Source organism: Chelonoidis abingdonii, chromosome 24 (assembly GCF_003597395.2).
Source record: "Chelonoidis abingdonii isolate Lonesome George chromosome 24, CheloAbing_2.0, whole genome shotgun sequence".
NCBI lineage: Eukaryota > Metazoa > Chordata > Testudines > Testudinidae > Chelonoidis > Chelonoidis abingdonii.
This window is the reverse complement of record NC_133792.1, coordinates 15767741-15782802: the sequence shown is the minus strand read 5'-3', so window position 1 is coordinate 15782802 and position 15062 is coordinate 15767741. Positions and strand designations below refer to the sequence as shown.

The 15062-nt window shown below is 45.4% G+C and overlaps 1 protein-coding gene across 8 annotated transcripts in view; it reads right to left on the bottom strand.

The window, feature by feature from the left end:
• Window positions 1-15062, bottom strand: part of PRRC2B (proline rich coiled-coil 2B) — an 80655-nt gene that overhangs the window by 33324 nt on the left and 32269 nt on the right. For 7 of the 8 annotated variants that reach the window (XR_012654795.1, XR_012654796.1, XR_012654797.1 and 4 more), the window contains exons 2-12: window positions 14427-14594; window positions 12326-12503; window positions 11815-11917; window positions 10849-10921; window positions 4735-4878; window positions 3790-4031; window positions 3171-3292; window positions 2511-2653; window positions 1920-2010; window positions 1187-1379; window positions 223-538 (exon numbers count right to left, since the gene is read on the bottom strand). Coding sequence is in view for 5 of the 8 variants with exons in the window: in XM_075060459.1 (XP_074916560.1) it covers window positions 223-538; window positions 1187-1379; window positions 1920-2010; window positions 2511-2653; window positions 3171-3292; window positions 3790-4031; window positions 4735-4878; window positions 10849-10921; window positions 11815-11917; window positions 12326-12503; window positions 14427-14541 (1720 nt within the window). In the remaining 3 variants the exon portion in view is untranslated. The remainder of the gene's footprint in view (window positions 1-222; window positions 539-1186; window positions 1380-1919; window positions 2011-2510; window positions 2654-3170; window positions 3293-3789; window positions 4032-4734; window positions 4879-10848; window positions 10922-11814; window positions 11918-12325; window positions 12504-14426; window positions 14595-15062) is intronic. The other variant, XM_032797793.2, reaches the window with a different exon arrangement.

Genomic DNA, 15062 nt, shown 5'->3' with positions numbered 1-15062 from the left:
AATCAACTCTGTCCCTTTAAAGGAGGCCCTACTTTATTGACCCAAAATAAATGTTCTTTAGAAAACTAGAAACAATTGATCCCTTGTGATGTCACTCAAAGCAGCCTGAGACCACTTTCTTTCCCCCACAGTGCACAGTTACATCCCTGCTCAGCTAAAAGGGGTCAATTATGATAATATAAAAGCAACTTTTATGGAGCAAGGTGAGTAACATTTCCCTACCTCTACGGAACGTATGACCATTCTCCTGAGCCACCTTCTTTTCCACACTTGGGGGTTTCAGATCTTCATTCTCCACATGTTTCTGGGTCTCTACTGTTTTCTGAGCCAGCTTGCATTTCTGATCCAGCTGCTTGAGTTTGGCAGCACAGGCAGCCAGGCGTTCCTCTCTGGCTCGTCGCTCTTCCTCCTCACGTCGCCTCCTGGCTCGCTCAACAGCTTCCGAGATCTCAGAGTGGACAAACTTCTGTCTCAGGGGCACCTTTTCTTCTTTATCCTCCAAGGACTGCTGTCTGAGAATACATCCCAGTGGGGGCTTCTGCCAAAGGAAGGAATACCCCACTAAGCATCATCTGAAAACACTAGCCTCATACAGCTTAACCTTTTTAATCCCACACAAGGGGTACAACCCCTCCCCTCCACCTACAGAGAGCTTCTTAGCTGAGAATATGTCCACGACCCCATTTGGTTCAGTCTTACATTGCTAAACACTTAAGAAGTTTATGAAAATCCACAAAAACCTGACTCCTGCTTTCTGATGCAAACTGATTGCCACAGTGCACAAATTCCAAAGACAGCATTACTAAATTGACATAAACAAAACAAGTCTTGGGGCAACCCAAGCATTCTGGCCCAGCTTAAAATTCTCCCTCTCCTCTCTCTACTGGGGGTGTTGCACAGGAAAATCTCTACAGCTGGGAGTAAAAAAAGTGCTTTGTATCATTCACCAGTGCACCCACCCTCCAAATGATTAGAAGCAGAGTTGCAAGGCTCAAAAGAATATCCTCTTCCTGCCTGTTCTGATGTGTTATGATTAGCTGCTCACTAAACTACTCATACTTTACTCAGATTTCATTTTGTCACAATGGGTGCTTCGAGCTAGACTGCCGTTTGTAAAATTCAACATGGATTCTGAAGCAGAGTAATTTGTTATATCAAGCGTCCAATCTATGCAACTTCAATATACCTGATATTCTGATGCAGGGGTCCAGCCATTCAGCTTCCTTGAAGGCTGCTGGGGGCCTTGCACCTTGCCGACTGACCGAGACAAACCAACTGGGTCACCCCAGTTCTTTCCTTCCTCCGGGGTGTGTTTAATATCTGCACTATCTGCAGAGCTCAGGGACAGCTGTCGCTGCCTTCTGGGGTCCCAGGTGTTCCTGTTGTACAAATGCCACTGATATTATCATTTCCAAATCAGCTCAAAACACATTTTTAACTCATTCATCAAGTCATAAGAAGGCATGTTATACAAGCTACAATACAATGGAAAGCGGGACTAGAGAATTCAACAACAAAAATACTTGGCACATATATTGGGCTTTTCATCCATAGAACTCAAAACACTTTGTAAAGATGTGCAAGTATTAACGCCATCATTTTACAGATGGAAGAAATGAGGTACACAAAAGATGAAGTAACTTGCCCAAGGTCACAAGGCTGATCAGTGGCATAACAAGGAACAAAACACAGGTCTCCTAACGCCCATTCACGTGTCTTATCTACGCCACAAAGCTGTCTCAACGTAGATTTTGAGAAGTGGAATCCATGAGGTTATACCATAAAGCTGAGGGGCGTTTAAGCCTTTCTTCTTGATTAGAACAAATTTTAAATAGGTCATGACAATTTTTACACTTGTTGCAACAGAAACCAGATGTATGAAAGCAGCATCAATGAAATCTCAGACAGACACCTCTTACCATTTCTGTCTTCCATCTTTAAGAGCTTCTTCCTCTTCCTCATCTTCGCTAAACTTCAGTTTCTCAGAGTAATCCACTTCGTCGTGTATGCCTGTGGTGGCGCGAGTGAAGAAAGGATACATAAAAGGAAAGAAAGAGGGCCCAGTGGTAGCATACATTACAGACAGGGAGGATGAAAATTGAGATGAAGCATCCTGTGCACGAAATCATACATAGCTATACTTCAGCTGCACGCACTGAGGTGATGGGACTCTCAGGAATTGTGGCTAACTTTGACTCAGTCTTTTCCCAGAAGGGAAGAGCAGCTCTACCGGTTCCCTTTCTGCCACATGGTCTTATCAAGCTTGTGAATCCTCAGATCCAGTTCCTTGAGTACAGTATGATGGGAGGACCTGAACCATCTATTGTACCATCATTTAACCCACCAGCAGCTGCCATATTGCATAGAACACCCTCCTTTTTTGTGTGGAGGGCAGGGGAGCATGGGAATGAATAGTGTCTTTCTTTGGGGATGGAGGGGTTAGCAACTCATTCTCTTCACTCCCTGGGTAGTTACTGCTTGCTTCAAGCAAGCAGGTAATGGCACTTTACCTGCCCAACCATCATCTGCATCAGTGTCAAGTTCATCCAGCTCCTTCAAGTTTTCTGCGTTGATAATGGTGGGCCGGGGAGCCCGCTCTCCTTGCTGCCGAACTGGACGAGTTGGGCGAGATATCCCAGGTCTATTCTCTTTTCTATATGGTGAGACAAAAAGATATTGCTGCAAACACCAGTTAAAAGAGAAGGATGGAAAGCGCAGGGAAATCTATAAGCCTTCAGTTTATAACAATGCACCAGTTTAAGCAACATTGTGTGTCACATGCTTATGCAGCGAGCCTACAAACAACTATTATTGCCCTTTAAATCCTCCTTCCCCTCATTTATTATTATAGAGCCTCCAATAGCCCCTTCTGGACGCCTATAGGTCACAGACACCATCCTTATGGCCTAGGATTGGATGGTATTCCTTTTGACATTCTTCTGTTCCTTGAACTACGTGCAGAACTTCCTCATCTTCTGGAAGCTCAGCTTCCTGCCTCCGTAACACTGCCTGACCCTGCTGCAGAGGAAGCAAAACACTGAGGTTTTAAATGAAGCCAGGCATACAGCTTTATCCACTAGGCTGGCTCATTCATAAGACTCTTGCATAAGATAAGGAACTTGTCCTATATTCATTTTTCTCTGCAAGTTAGTCAGTTCTGCAGGCCTTACCCATCTTGGTCATTCATCTGGTATTGTCTGAAAGGGACACGGGGCTCAAGCCGAAGCTGAGGAAGGGGGAAAGACCCACGGTCCAGTGATCCAGGGACCTCAGATGACTGCTGTGGACACATCTGAAACAGAACAATGATAAACATAGTGGTTTTTCTTTGCCAAAAAAATATATATATCTCCAAACTATATTACAAGGGCATTGTAGTGCTGGGGTTGGGAAGGGAGGGAGAACATTTCAGATTTATCTGATTGGCAGGCATGGTGTCATCCTGGATACCATCCTTTATGGTGCCAGTTGAGAGGTAATGAGGATTTTCAGCGGGCACAGGCATTTCTTTCTGAATGGAGGGGATCAATGTTGCATTAACGTTGGCTATTGAGGACAAATGTCAGAGAAATCTACAAGATGGGAATGGAAAGACAAATAAGGAAAGAGATCTCAAGAGCAATACCTGGGAGGGGAGGGGATGGAAATTTAGTGCCTCTGCTAACAGACTCAGACATAACGTTTCCCTCCCCTCACACACTATTAATTCCTTTGGGTGGGAACGGTGACATCCTAAAATCAGGGAGAAATAGACGCGCGCACACAGCTCGTGGGAGCAGAGGGACTTACAAAAGCAGGTAGCATGTCATGGTATGTGGGCGGATGGTACGCATTTCCCATGAACTGCGAAGCCCCTTTACGGATAGGCTGAGCCGGGCGGAGAGAGGGCTCCTTAGGATCGCTGGCACTCACTGAGGAGGGGGCTCCATCTCCTGTGCTAGAGGTCTTGATGCCCGGCTCAGGAAGGGAGGCGGTCAGAGATGTGGCAGAGATAATGTTCCTCCCACCGCCCTCCCTCCAACTGGTGACATCTGAAAATGAAATAATACGTGTGAGATTGTGGGGGGACACATGTCAAAGATCATCAAGCAAACAGTTTCCAGGCCCAGAATAACCTGGTGGCTTCGTAATTAAAGTCAAAGGTGAGAAAGAACAAACCAAGGAACAATGGAAAATTTACACACATTTCATAGAAGAGACTGATAGCATCAACTGTTACTAAGGAATTGCTGCAGGAGTGGCTTTGCAAGCTTACGCATGCACCTAGCCGTCAGTGAGCCCAAATACGGACCTAGACCATCTCTGCTATCCCAATAGTGGGTATTTCCTATCAAAAGTACTGCTACAGTTAAGTGATAGTTTGCGCTACGGACAAATGTTCATTAGAGAACAGAACTAATACAATCAAACATATTTCATTTGAGTCCCACAGCCCAACATAACCTTCTTCCCTCACACAAAGAGGGATTTTTAAGTAATTATTAGGCAGATGACAGTAAATATTTAGCTGCCTGTTCTGCAGAACTCAAGTACCCAATTTCAGCCCCAAGATTCTGTTGTTAATTTGCCCAGACAAGCAGACCATGGAGGCTTGTAGGAATGACAGACAATACAGGAGAGGAACCATGCGCAACTACTGCAGACTGGCCTAACGGCCATTTCTCCACCTTTTTTAAAGTAATCTAAAGGGTTGTGGGTGGCTGGCAGGAATGCAATATGCTGCCATTTACTTACTCTGGGGGCGGAGGCTTGGTCCTGGCCCATACGACAGATCTAAGGCGCCCTTTTCTTTGCCAACCTTGTCCTGCTCGCCAGCTGCTTTCAGCGTCGGAAATTCCTCGGGAGAGAAGGATAATAGTCGGCTTGAGGCCCTTGAACCTGTTGAAGAATAAAAGCACAACTCAAATAAGACAAGTCTGCTTCCTCCTTCAACAGCCCTGCCTTGTTTGTGATCATCCAGGAACCACAGCACAAAAATGTTTTGAGAAAATCTCAGTTTCTAGCACAAACACAAATTATTGCCTGCCCCAGCATTTGCTAACTAGTTAGTGACATGTCTGGCTGTGGCTCACATGACAACACACGTCCATACTGAAGTACCTAGCCACTACTAATGCATGGGTTTCATTTAAATTCCTGTGTTCAACAAAACTAATTAAAGTTCTGCAGCTCCCTGATTATTTTTGTATATGTTCATTCACACTGAACTGGAAATGAAAATTCAGCAAGCTCACTTCAGAAATGCTATGAAGCACTCAATGTTTATATTCAGATTCCTCCAACTTTTGTTATTTGTCCACAGCAGAATTATGTTGTTATGCTCCCTGTAATGTTCTCTGTGAGAAGTAATAAATAAGCATCAAGTGTTATACTGTGGTACATATACTGCCTTCCTTTATAGCATTAAGATACAGATCACTGACCAGATCTGCCCAGGTTCAGTTGTTCTCACTGGAGAGTTACTCTGCTGAGTTTCTAGCTATCAAGGGGAGCCACGCACTCCCACCACCCTCAGTTTCTTCTTGCCGGACCAACTCCAACAGAGGGGAAGGAGGGTGGGATGTGGAATAGATATGAGCAACACATCTCAAAGAATGCCAGTTATGGAACAGGTAACTGTCCTTTCTTCTTCGAGTGATTGCAAGCTATGTCTGATGGAGGTGGGTAGGAGTTCATAGATTCCCTGGCAGAAGCACAGTTCTACCAAAGCCAGCGTCATCCCTGGTGTGAGAGACAATCGCATAGTGTGACGTGAACGTGTGTATTGAGGACCAGGGACCAGCTCTACAGATGTCCTGGATACAGACATGGGCCACAAAGGCAGCCGACAAGGCCTGAGCCTTTGTCGAGTGCCCCCTCACAATAGGTGCCGAGGGAACCCCTGCCAGGTCATAGCATGTGTGGATTCACAATGTAATCCACCAGGAAAGACTCTGGGTGGAGATCGGTTGACCCCCCACGGGCTCAGCTGAAGCGGCAAAGAGTTGCGAGGACCTGCAGAACTGCTTAGTCTAGTCCAGATAAAACTCGAGCGCCCTGCACACATCTAGCATATGGAGGAGGCAATCCTTGCTAGAGGCATGAGGTTTGGGGCAGAGGACAGGCAGGAAGATGTCCTGGCCCATGTGAAAAACAGAGACCACCTTAGGGAGGAATGCACGGTGTGGGCAGAGCTGCACCGTGTCCTTGTGAAAGGCTGCGTAAGTGGAGTCGCAGGTCAGGGCCCTGAGCTCCGAAATCCACCAAGCTGAAGTGATAGCCACGAGGAAGGCTATCTTCCATGAAAGGTGAGACCATGAGCATGTGGCCAGGGGTTTGAACGGGGGCCCTGTTAGACAAGATAACACCAAGTTTAGACCCCACTGAGGAACTAGGGTTCTAGCATAACGAAAGGACCAGTCTATCCCCTTGAGGAAACGCCCAGTCATAGCGTGGGAGAAAACCGAGCAGCCCTAGACCAGCGGATGAAATGCCAAAATAGCTGCCAGGTGCACCCTGACAGAGGAAGGCACAAGGCCCTAAGTTCTAAGGTGAAGGGGGTACTCAAGAATAAGCTGGATCGGGGCAGTCACTGGGGAAATACCCCGTTTGCCCGCCCACCTGGAAAACCAGGACCACTTCACTAGGTAGGCTCGGCGCATGAATGGCTTCTTACTTTCTAGGAGGACATGCCTGACCCTTCAGAACACCTTGCCTCCTCCAGATCTAGCCGAGAATGGGAGCATCTACGGCATCTGTGCCTGTCCCACTGATACTCCCTACTCAGTGTGGAGCAGCCTGGAGCTCCGCTCCGACAGCACTCAATCAGACAATTTGGTGGGTGATGAAAGCAGAGGCCGGGAACTGTGTCCTGACAGGACACTGAGCGGCGAGCGGGCCCGAGAGCAGTCCCCAACCAGGATCTGTGTTGGGTCAGCGTCGACTCTCAATAGCCCAGCGGTGGCTTGCCTCTAGAGCAGAGTCCAGGAGCCGGCAGTGCCCCGAGCACCTGCAGAGTCATAATGTTCTTGGCCGCCTGCAGGGCCTCTGGTGTCAAGGGCACCCAGACATCCAGAGAGGACTGAGTCAATACAACCGGGTGCTCCGCTCGACATGAGTCGGAGCTCTGGAGCCCGGGGGGGAACTGGGGCTGCCTAACACGGCTCTAGCCACACCCCCTGCTTTCTCTCGATGCTTCTGAGAAGATGCAGCGTTTCTCTGCTTCTTCGACAAGGAGCGGTGCCAGCCACCAGGAGGTGCCGAGAGATCGCTGTGCACTGAAGACGAAGTTCCCAATGACGATTCCACTCGGCGTACCGGGAATGGAGCCAGTGCTGACTCCACAAGACGGGCCCAAAAGTCTAATGTCTCTCTCTTTTTTTGCCCTGGGTTTAAAGGACCTGCAGATCTTACAGTGGTCGTTGAGAGATTCGCACAGGCAGTGGAGACAGTCGGCGTGCAGGTCACTTCTGGGCATCGAATGCCTGCAAGACTTGCATGATTTACACCCTGGGGCCGGGGCATGCCCCGGCCCAAACACTAACTGACTGACTAAACTGAAACTTTTCTTGAATTAACTAACACAGGTACTACTAACGATGAAATGAGTTCTGGGATGAGCTGCAGCAAAGCTGGAGCAGGTAGTTCCAATGCACTGTCACTGGTAGCAAGAAGGAACTGAGGGTGGAGGAATGCGCGGCTCCTCTTATAGCGCGCTATTGAGCACCACTCTGGGGTCGCAGCAGCGCTCCCCCCACAGGTACTGCTAAGGGAAAAACTTCTGGCACCAGTGCACGTGGCGAGCATGCACACCTACTGTGGAATACACATGAGCAAGCACTCGAAGAAGAAGGGGCACTGTCCAAATAAAATGCCCATTTCAAAATTGTATGTTATATACCCCACCTGTGCTTATTAAACACACCAGAAGATCTTTAACATTCTGCTCTGAAGAGTGAAGCAGAATTGGCCTGTTTAGTCAGTTTCACTTTCTGGAACTCATACATTAAGTCAGCGCTGTTGTATTCAAGTTTCCAATAAGGGAGAGGATTAGTCAATTAAAAACAAAACACAAATCAACCAATAAAAAAAGCCAAAACAAAATCCACCCTACCATTTACTTTACAATTTCTTTAAAAATTAGTTTAAATGAAAATATTTCTATCACTTTTGGTAAAAGCACAAAAACATTTACAGATTACTAAAATTTAGAGCATAACCTATTTTAACAGTGTTCCTTTAAATTCTGGAGAGACTGTTTTAAAAAACGTTACTTTGTAACATGTTCATAGATGCTCTTTCACAGCATAGGATCTTGCATGGTCAAAACCGTGGTTCTTCATCCCATTGTTGAAAATGGTTTCCAGTTAAAAAAGTTAGTACTATACGTAGCATTTCCAAACAAAACATTTGGCAAAAGTTATCAGTCTTAAAATGTAAGAACTCCTTGCCTGAAGAGGTTGTGAAGGCTAGGACTATAAACAGGGTTTAAAAGAGAGCTAGATAAATTCCTGGAGGTTAAGTCCATGAATGGCTATTGTTGAAATAAGTTCCTGTCTGCATCCTGTAGTACTTGCCCAGACCGGTATTGTCCTGGCCTCTTCTTTTGTCATTCAGTGTTGGACCCATTCTACAACAATATGCATTACCTCACTTTTTGGGGGCGAAGCCAGACCTTTTGGCACCTGCTCCCCTATTTGGTGTAAACATTGCTTGTGCCAATCAGAGGCGAACACACACAGGTTTTGGGCCCCGTCCCCTATGACACTTCTGTGATGTCATAGTGGGTATTTTAGGGGTTGCCCTGCCATGTGCAGGCAGAGAGAGGAGAAAACGTGTCCCGTGTATCCCGTGTATGCCGTGTATGCCGTAACCGAGCCTGATCACCTCGAAGCCTCTCTCTCAGCTCACGTGTTTCAAATAGAGCTTCTACGTTTGCCGTCGTAGATGTGTTGGTTTTGTGATTTGTAAGTATTCAGTTATTACTAAATGCTGCATTTTTTTTTGGAAATATTGTTAGTAGATATAGGCATGTGTGTTTTAGGTTGTTAACTCTATAGAGCTAATCATAAGCTGCTCCCTTACCCCTTGTATACATCTCCAATAAAACTTTAAATTAGATTAATTTTAGTTGTGTGTGGTCTGCAGTTTGCCTCGTGACCGCATACTCTCTCTTGCATCTCTACCTATATAGTCTGTTGCCACGTGCAGCCTGCAAATAACAGGCTCGCATTTTCTTTTGCCCCTGCGAATACGTGGCAATCTTACAGCTATTAGCCAGGATGGGTAAGAATGGTGTCCCTAGCCTCTGTTTGTCAGAGGGTGAGATGGATGGCAGGAGAGAGATCACATTGATATGACTTTGTTAGGCTCACTCGATTCTGGGGCACCTGGCATTGGCCACGGTCGGCAGACAGGATACTGAGCTGGATGGACCTTTGGTCTGACCCAGCATGGCCGTTCTTACATTCGTAAAATGTACGAGATGGGGTCACACCTCAAACATTTATAGTACCAAAGTTCCTAACTATACTGCATTACCGCACTGATCTGTCTGAATAGTGAGAATTCTAATAGCATGAACAGCTAAAGTTAACTAGCATCTTCAGGACAGATTTATGTTATGACTTGGCAAAAGGGGGCACGGGAAGCAAGCTTTTCCCAAACAGATGATGCGGCACAACAGAAGGATTATTCGTGTGCCAGTATCAACAGCATGGAGCCTAATTCCCCAGTATCCACTGCACTGGGGTAAGTGCAATGCAGCGTAAACAGCCTTCCCTGAAGATTCCTTTGGACAGGAAATATATACAGTTTCAGTATTCACACCCCAGTTCATAACACACATACCATATTACAGTACAGCAGATTTACAAAATTCTCCACTTCCTCCAATGCTTCAACAAAAATGAGATCTTTAAGGAAGACACAATAACTAAAATAAATGAGCAAATGGGCAAAGATCTCAATCCTTGTTTTAATACTGGGAACTGTTGATTTAAGTAGATGCAATTGCTCAAAGCAGATGCAGAAAAGGTACAGAGGACATGATGACCTAATAAGTCTTTGCAGCCTGATTTCTGTGATTCTATGATTCAATTATCCTCTAATTAAGCTCCTCTTAGCCCTGCATGTAGCTCTTTCCTCAGGTTTAAGTACTGTATCTTAACAATGGCCTGATATACACTGAGTTCTCAAAGAATATTAGCACTGTCTTAGAGGGCAATGTTTGACCAGTTCTCTAGGAGATGCTAATTTGACCCACAGATTTAAAACCTACCCTAGATGGGGTCCATATGGCAACAATCTCAGAGGAAGCAGCAATTTTTTTTTTTTTTAAAAAGAAGGATACAAAGGTTAAATATGTATCTGTGCCGGTAGTCACCTCGGGTAAGTGTAAGCTTCTGCTTTGATGACTGAGCTTTGAGACAGCTTTCATAAGCTTGTTACAGCTATTTTTGCATTCTAAATCTATTTAATTCTTTAGACATGCTGCAATTTTATTTGACAAGCTAGTGGCTCCTGGTCTGTTAAAAGCTCAGTGCCACGGGCCCACCGCCATTCTTAAACACCAATATTCATGGCAACTAGAACCTACATCCTGTATAAAGAAGCCATATTCCCAATCAGACTGAGATCCCAATTTAAGGAGTTAATTTTTCTGCTCAAAATGTTACCTTGGTTTCAGGATCCTCAGTCAAGCAGAAGCCATTAACAGCACAGACAGTAATGACCTCACTGTCTATGTGCAAGTTTACCTATGTCTAGACAAGCCACTAGACGGGGAGTGCAGCATGGAAGAGACCTCATCCTGTGTGTTTATAAAACAGTGCGCACGTATGTTGCTCCATTATTCATAATCATACTCACCACCTTCTTGTCCTGCTGGCTTTCCATTCAGCTGTGCCCATGATCTTGGTCCACCTGGCACTGAATTTGTACTCTGGAGGGGGGGACAAAAAAGGGCCTTTGTGACAGTTCCTCACCTTCTGAGTGAAAGCAAATCAAGACAATGCTATCATGGTCAGATCTCTGTATAATCCAGATGTTACTAGATCCCAATTGTGCCCCCGCCCTCCAACTGAGACCGCCACCTCCTCTCTCTGCAACTCCCTCACTCCAATCTATCCAAAATGCTGCAGTTAAAATCCTCTTCCTCACTCTGACCCTGACTTCTGCTTTAGACACTTTCACTGGCTTCCCTAGTTCCTTTGCCTGTTCTCAGTCTGTTCCCCTGCCAAAGTCTCCCTTCTCTGCCACTTTTCCCACACATTCTTCCACTCATCTTTCAGCCTTCTTCTACGCCACATCTTATGCTTGGAAGACTTTCACTCCCTCTCATACACCCAACAACCTCCCTTCTTCTGCTCTGACTTTCCAAAAATCTCACAGGTTTGGAATTTTTAGCTACAGTAGAAGCTTAAATTCTGCAGCTATAGAGGGGTTAGGTCTGAACGTTCACTGGTGGGGGAAACGTCTCATTTTTTCAGGCCCTGACACTCGCCGTTTTGTCACACACAACCACATCACTTCTTATCAAGTGAAACCTTTGGCCAGAAGTAGCAACTGGATCTGTTGTCACCTAACTACCTTTAAATGAGAACCAAAATAAAGTGCTTAACAAATGAAAATGAAGTTCCTTCTATTTCAGCCATTTTCTGTAGGTTTCAGCTAAACTCTTCCTATAGATTTCTAAGGTATATAGGAATATGCCTAGACTGATAATTTAACAGCAGCAGAACATTCCAGAGGTCACTGATCTATGATCAGTCCACTTCTAGGCTACATGGGCCTGGGGAAAACTGAGTAGTAGTCATCAGCACCACTTGCACCTACCTCTTGACTGATTGACTGTGTCGGCTTCTGTAAATTGGAGACAGATTTCTGCAAACCCTGCTGCGGCAGCGACTCCAGCGGCTGTGCAGTCGTCGCACTGGAACTGGGAAAGGACAACAGAACAACTGAGATTAGGCGGGGTAAAGGAGACAGTCAACACTAGCAATACAGTGGCTCCTCATATGAACCTTGTGCACTGGCTCAGTACTGATTCAGAGTGCTTCCTGCTGAGAGGAACGAAGAGAGAGGTTGGATCTTTAGAGCCCTCAAAATCGGTGGATATCTGCTTTCTATCCGCAGACCATGTTTGTGGATCGGATTCAGATACAAATTTTGTATATACGCAGGGCTCTATAGATCTAGTAGTCCAACAGTATTCTTAAATGTACATGGTAACCAATCCCACCCAAGGAAAAGTCACTAGTAAAGCTCAAAGAGAATGCTCAGCATGATGGAGTATAATTTCTGTTTCTTGTTTGAGAGGGTTTAGCATAAGAATTGCTCCACTTGCCTCTTTTGGTCTGGCTGATCCTGCTTGTTTGCCCATCCTGTACCGTCCTTGGGTACTATAATGATGTTGGGGTCGTTTCCTTTGTTCTCAGACTTCAAGCTTGGCAAGTTTGCAGGAGGTGGCATGCGCCGGGCAGCAGCAACTTTCCCAAGACTCTGTAAGCCATGTCTAGGAATAACTGGTAAGAGAGATAGCAGGTCACTAAGGGCTAGATTCTGCCACCCTCATTTACCTCAATTAGAGCCTTACCCCTCAAATAGTCCCATTTGTTTCAATGGGACAAAAAGACGTTTCAATGGGACAAATATGTACTATTTACTGAGAGTAAGGGTGGCAAAAATCTGACCCTAACCTGCAGAATCACACTGCAACAGCAATGCTAATTTGCACTTTTATAACATTAATACTTCACATTTATACAGACTCTCTCCTCCAAAAGAATCACTGCAATGCTGTCACCTCTGTAGTGGACTGACAATCACCTGACACGTAATCCAAACAAAACAGTGACAGGACAGGAGATATTGGCCAAGGACAGAGGCAAAAACCTTCCTCTTATGAAAAGTGTCCTGGGATTGTTAGTAATGATGCAGATCAGACAAGGCTTTGGGTTTTTATTTAAAGCCATAGCCCAAAGCCTCACCTAGAAAAGCACATAAAACATCAAGTTTACCTTCTCCAGCAGGAAGACTGACTCAGTCAACTTTCTGGGACTGAACCTGTCTTTCTGTTGGATCTCACAGTGCTTTCCAAACAGTGCATTATGTCTCATCACCTATATTCGCGTAGGTAAATAGAATTATCATCTCCATTTCACAGCTAGGTAAAGGCACAGAGGAGTTGAGTGGCTTGTCCAAGGCCACACATCTGTAGCACTAGAAATAGAATCCAGCAGTCCTGGATCCAAGTCCCCTCTGCTCTAACCACTAGACCTAGTTTACTAAATTGAGATAATCTTCCTTCTGTCCACTCTTCCATCTCACACTGAGTTCAGAATAAATCCAACTTATTAGTTTCAGTTTTCTGACCTCAGTATCCCCACTTCTGGTATGTTTTCACTGCAGAGTTCACCTGGGATCCTAACCCAGCTCTAATCCACACAAAAAAAATCTCTGGCCAAAGTTTAGTTTGCTTTACATCCCGGCTAGCTGTTCTGGGGCATAGACTAAAACCTGAGTGAGGCTTTTAATCAAACTGGTAACCAGTTCACTTTGCAGTGAGGACACAGGCTAAACTGATTGAGTGCTGATAGTCCTCCAATGCCTTCCCACAATTCCCCCATGTGCCCAAAGAACCGACAAGTTCTCCCACAACTAACAGGGAAAGAACCATAAAAATATAGGACTGGATGAGACCTTGAGAGGTCATCTAGTCCAGTCCCCTGTGCTCAAACAGGATTAAGAATACCCAGACCATCCTTGACAGGTGTTTGTCTAACCTGTTCTTAAAAACCTCCAATGACAGGGATTCCACAACTTCCAGTACTTAGCCATCCTTAGAGTTAGCAAGTTTTTCCTAATATCTAATTTAAATCTCCCTTGCTGCATATTAAGCCAATTATTTCTTGTCCTATCTTCAGGGGACATGAAGAGCAATTTATCACTATCCTCTTTATAACAGCCCTTAACATATGTGAAGATCATCATCAGGTCCGTCTTCAGACATCTTTACTCAAGACTCAACAGGCCCAGATTTTTTTAAAGCTTTCCTCATAGGTCAGGTTTTCTATACCTTTTATCATTTTTGTTGCTCCCCTCTGGACTCTTCCTATTTGTTCACACCTTTTTTAAAGTGTGGACAAAACTGGACAAAATACTCCACTTGAGGCCTGACCAGCACTGAGCAGAGTGGGACAATTGCCTCCTGTATCTTACATGCAACCATCAGAGTGCAGCTTACTGCACCAAAGAGCCATGGGATATAGCCTCAGAAATCCTAGCGACATACACAGGTGAGGGTAGCACCAGTAGGGACATATTACTCAAGTTTGGTTTTGCAGTGTGGCTGCTCACACGCAGGTGCCAATCAACTGAATTAACACTGCAGTAAAGACATACCCTGCAAGAAAAACCTTAACTAGCTTGCCTCTGGCATTCCTTACCTGTAGTTCTGATAGCTTCTATTGACTTTCCTTTATACTTATCAAACAGGCTGAGAGTCGAGTACTTGCTTTTCCCATCCTTTCCCTTGGTTATTTGCCCCAAACGATCGGACATTGCGATGAAATGTCATCTAGTAAGGAAATTTCTGTGCGCCGCTTCTGATCTGCCTTTTAATGAGAGAGTCGGGGAAATAGCATCAAACCAATTATTTATCCTTTGATAAGTAAAAGTACAAAATATCCTCCATGATAGTAGCCAGGACTCAGTACAAAACAAGATAAACTATGACACTTTTCCCCCAGGAGTAACTGTAAAGTGAGAAGTTATTCTACGCCAGTATGCAATGCAAAATTTTGAAGAAATTAACATTGTAAGCGCAGAATTTCCTTTTCCCCACAGAAATGGGCTGCTGGAGGGAGGGAGAGGTAGCTAGGGAGTTCCTGGCAGCTGCAGTTCCCAGCATGTCCTCAGGCAAGGAGAGGGTGGCACACAGGAAATTCTGGGACTGCTTATCAGGCTGTTTCTCCTTGATCCCTGGGCTGGGGGGAGGTGGTCATCTGGGGAAGGGTGGGTGCCATGGTTGGGCTCTGGGGAGGAGGGTGTTTAGGTGTATTGGCTGGGGGGAACCCCACAGG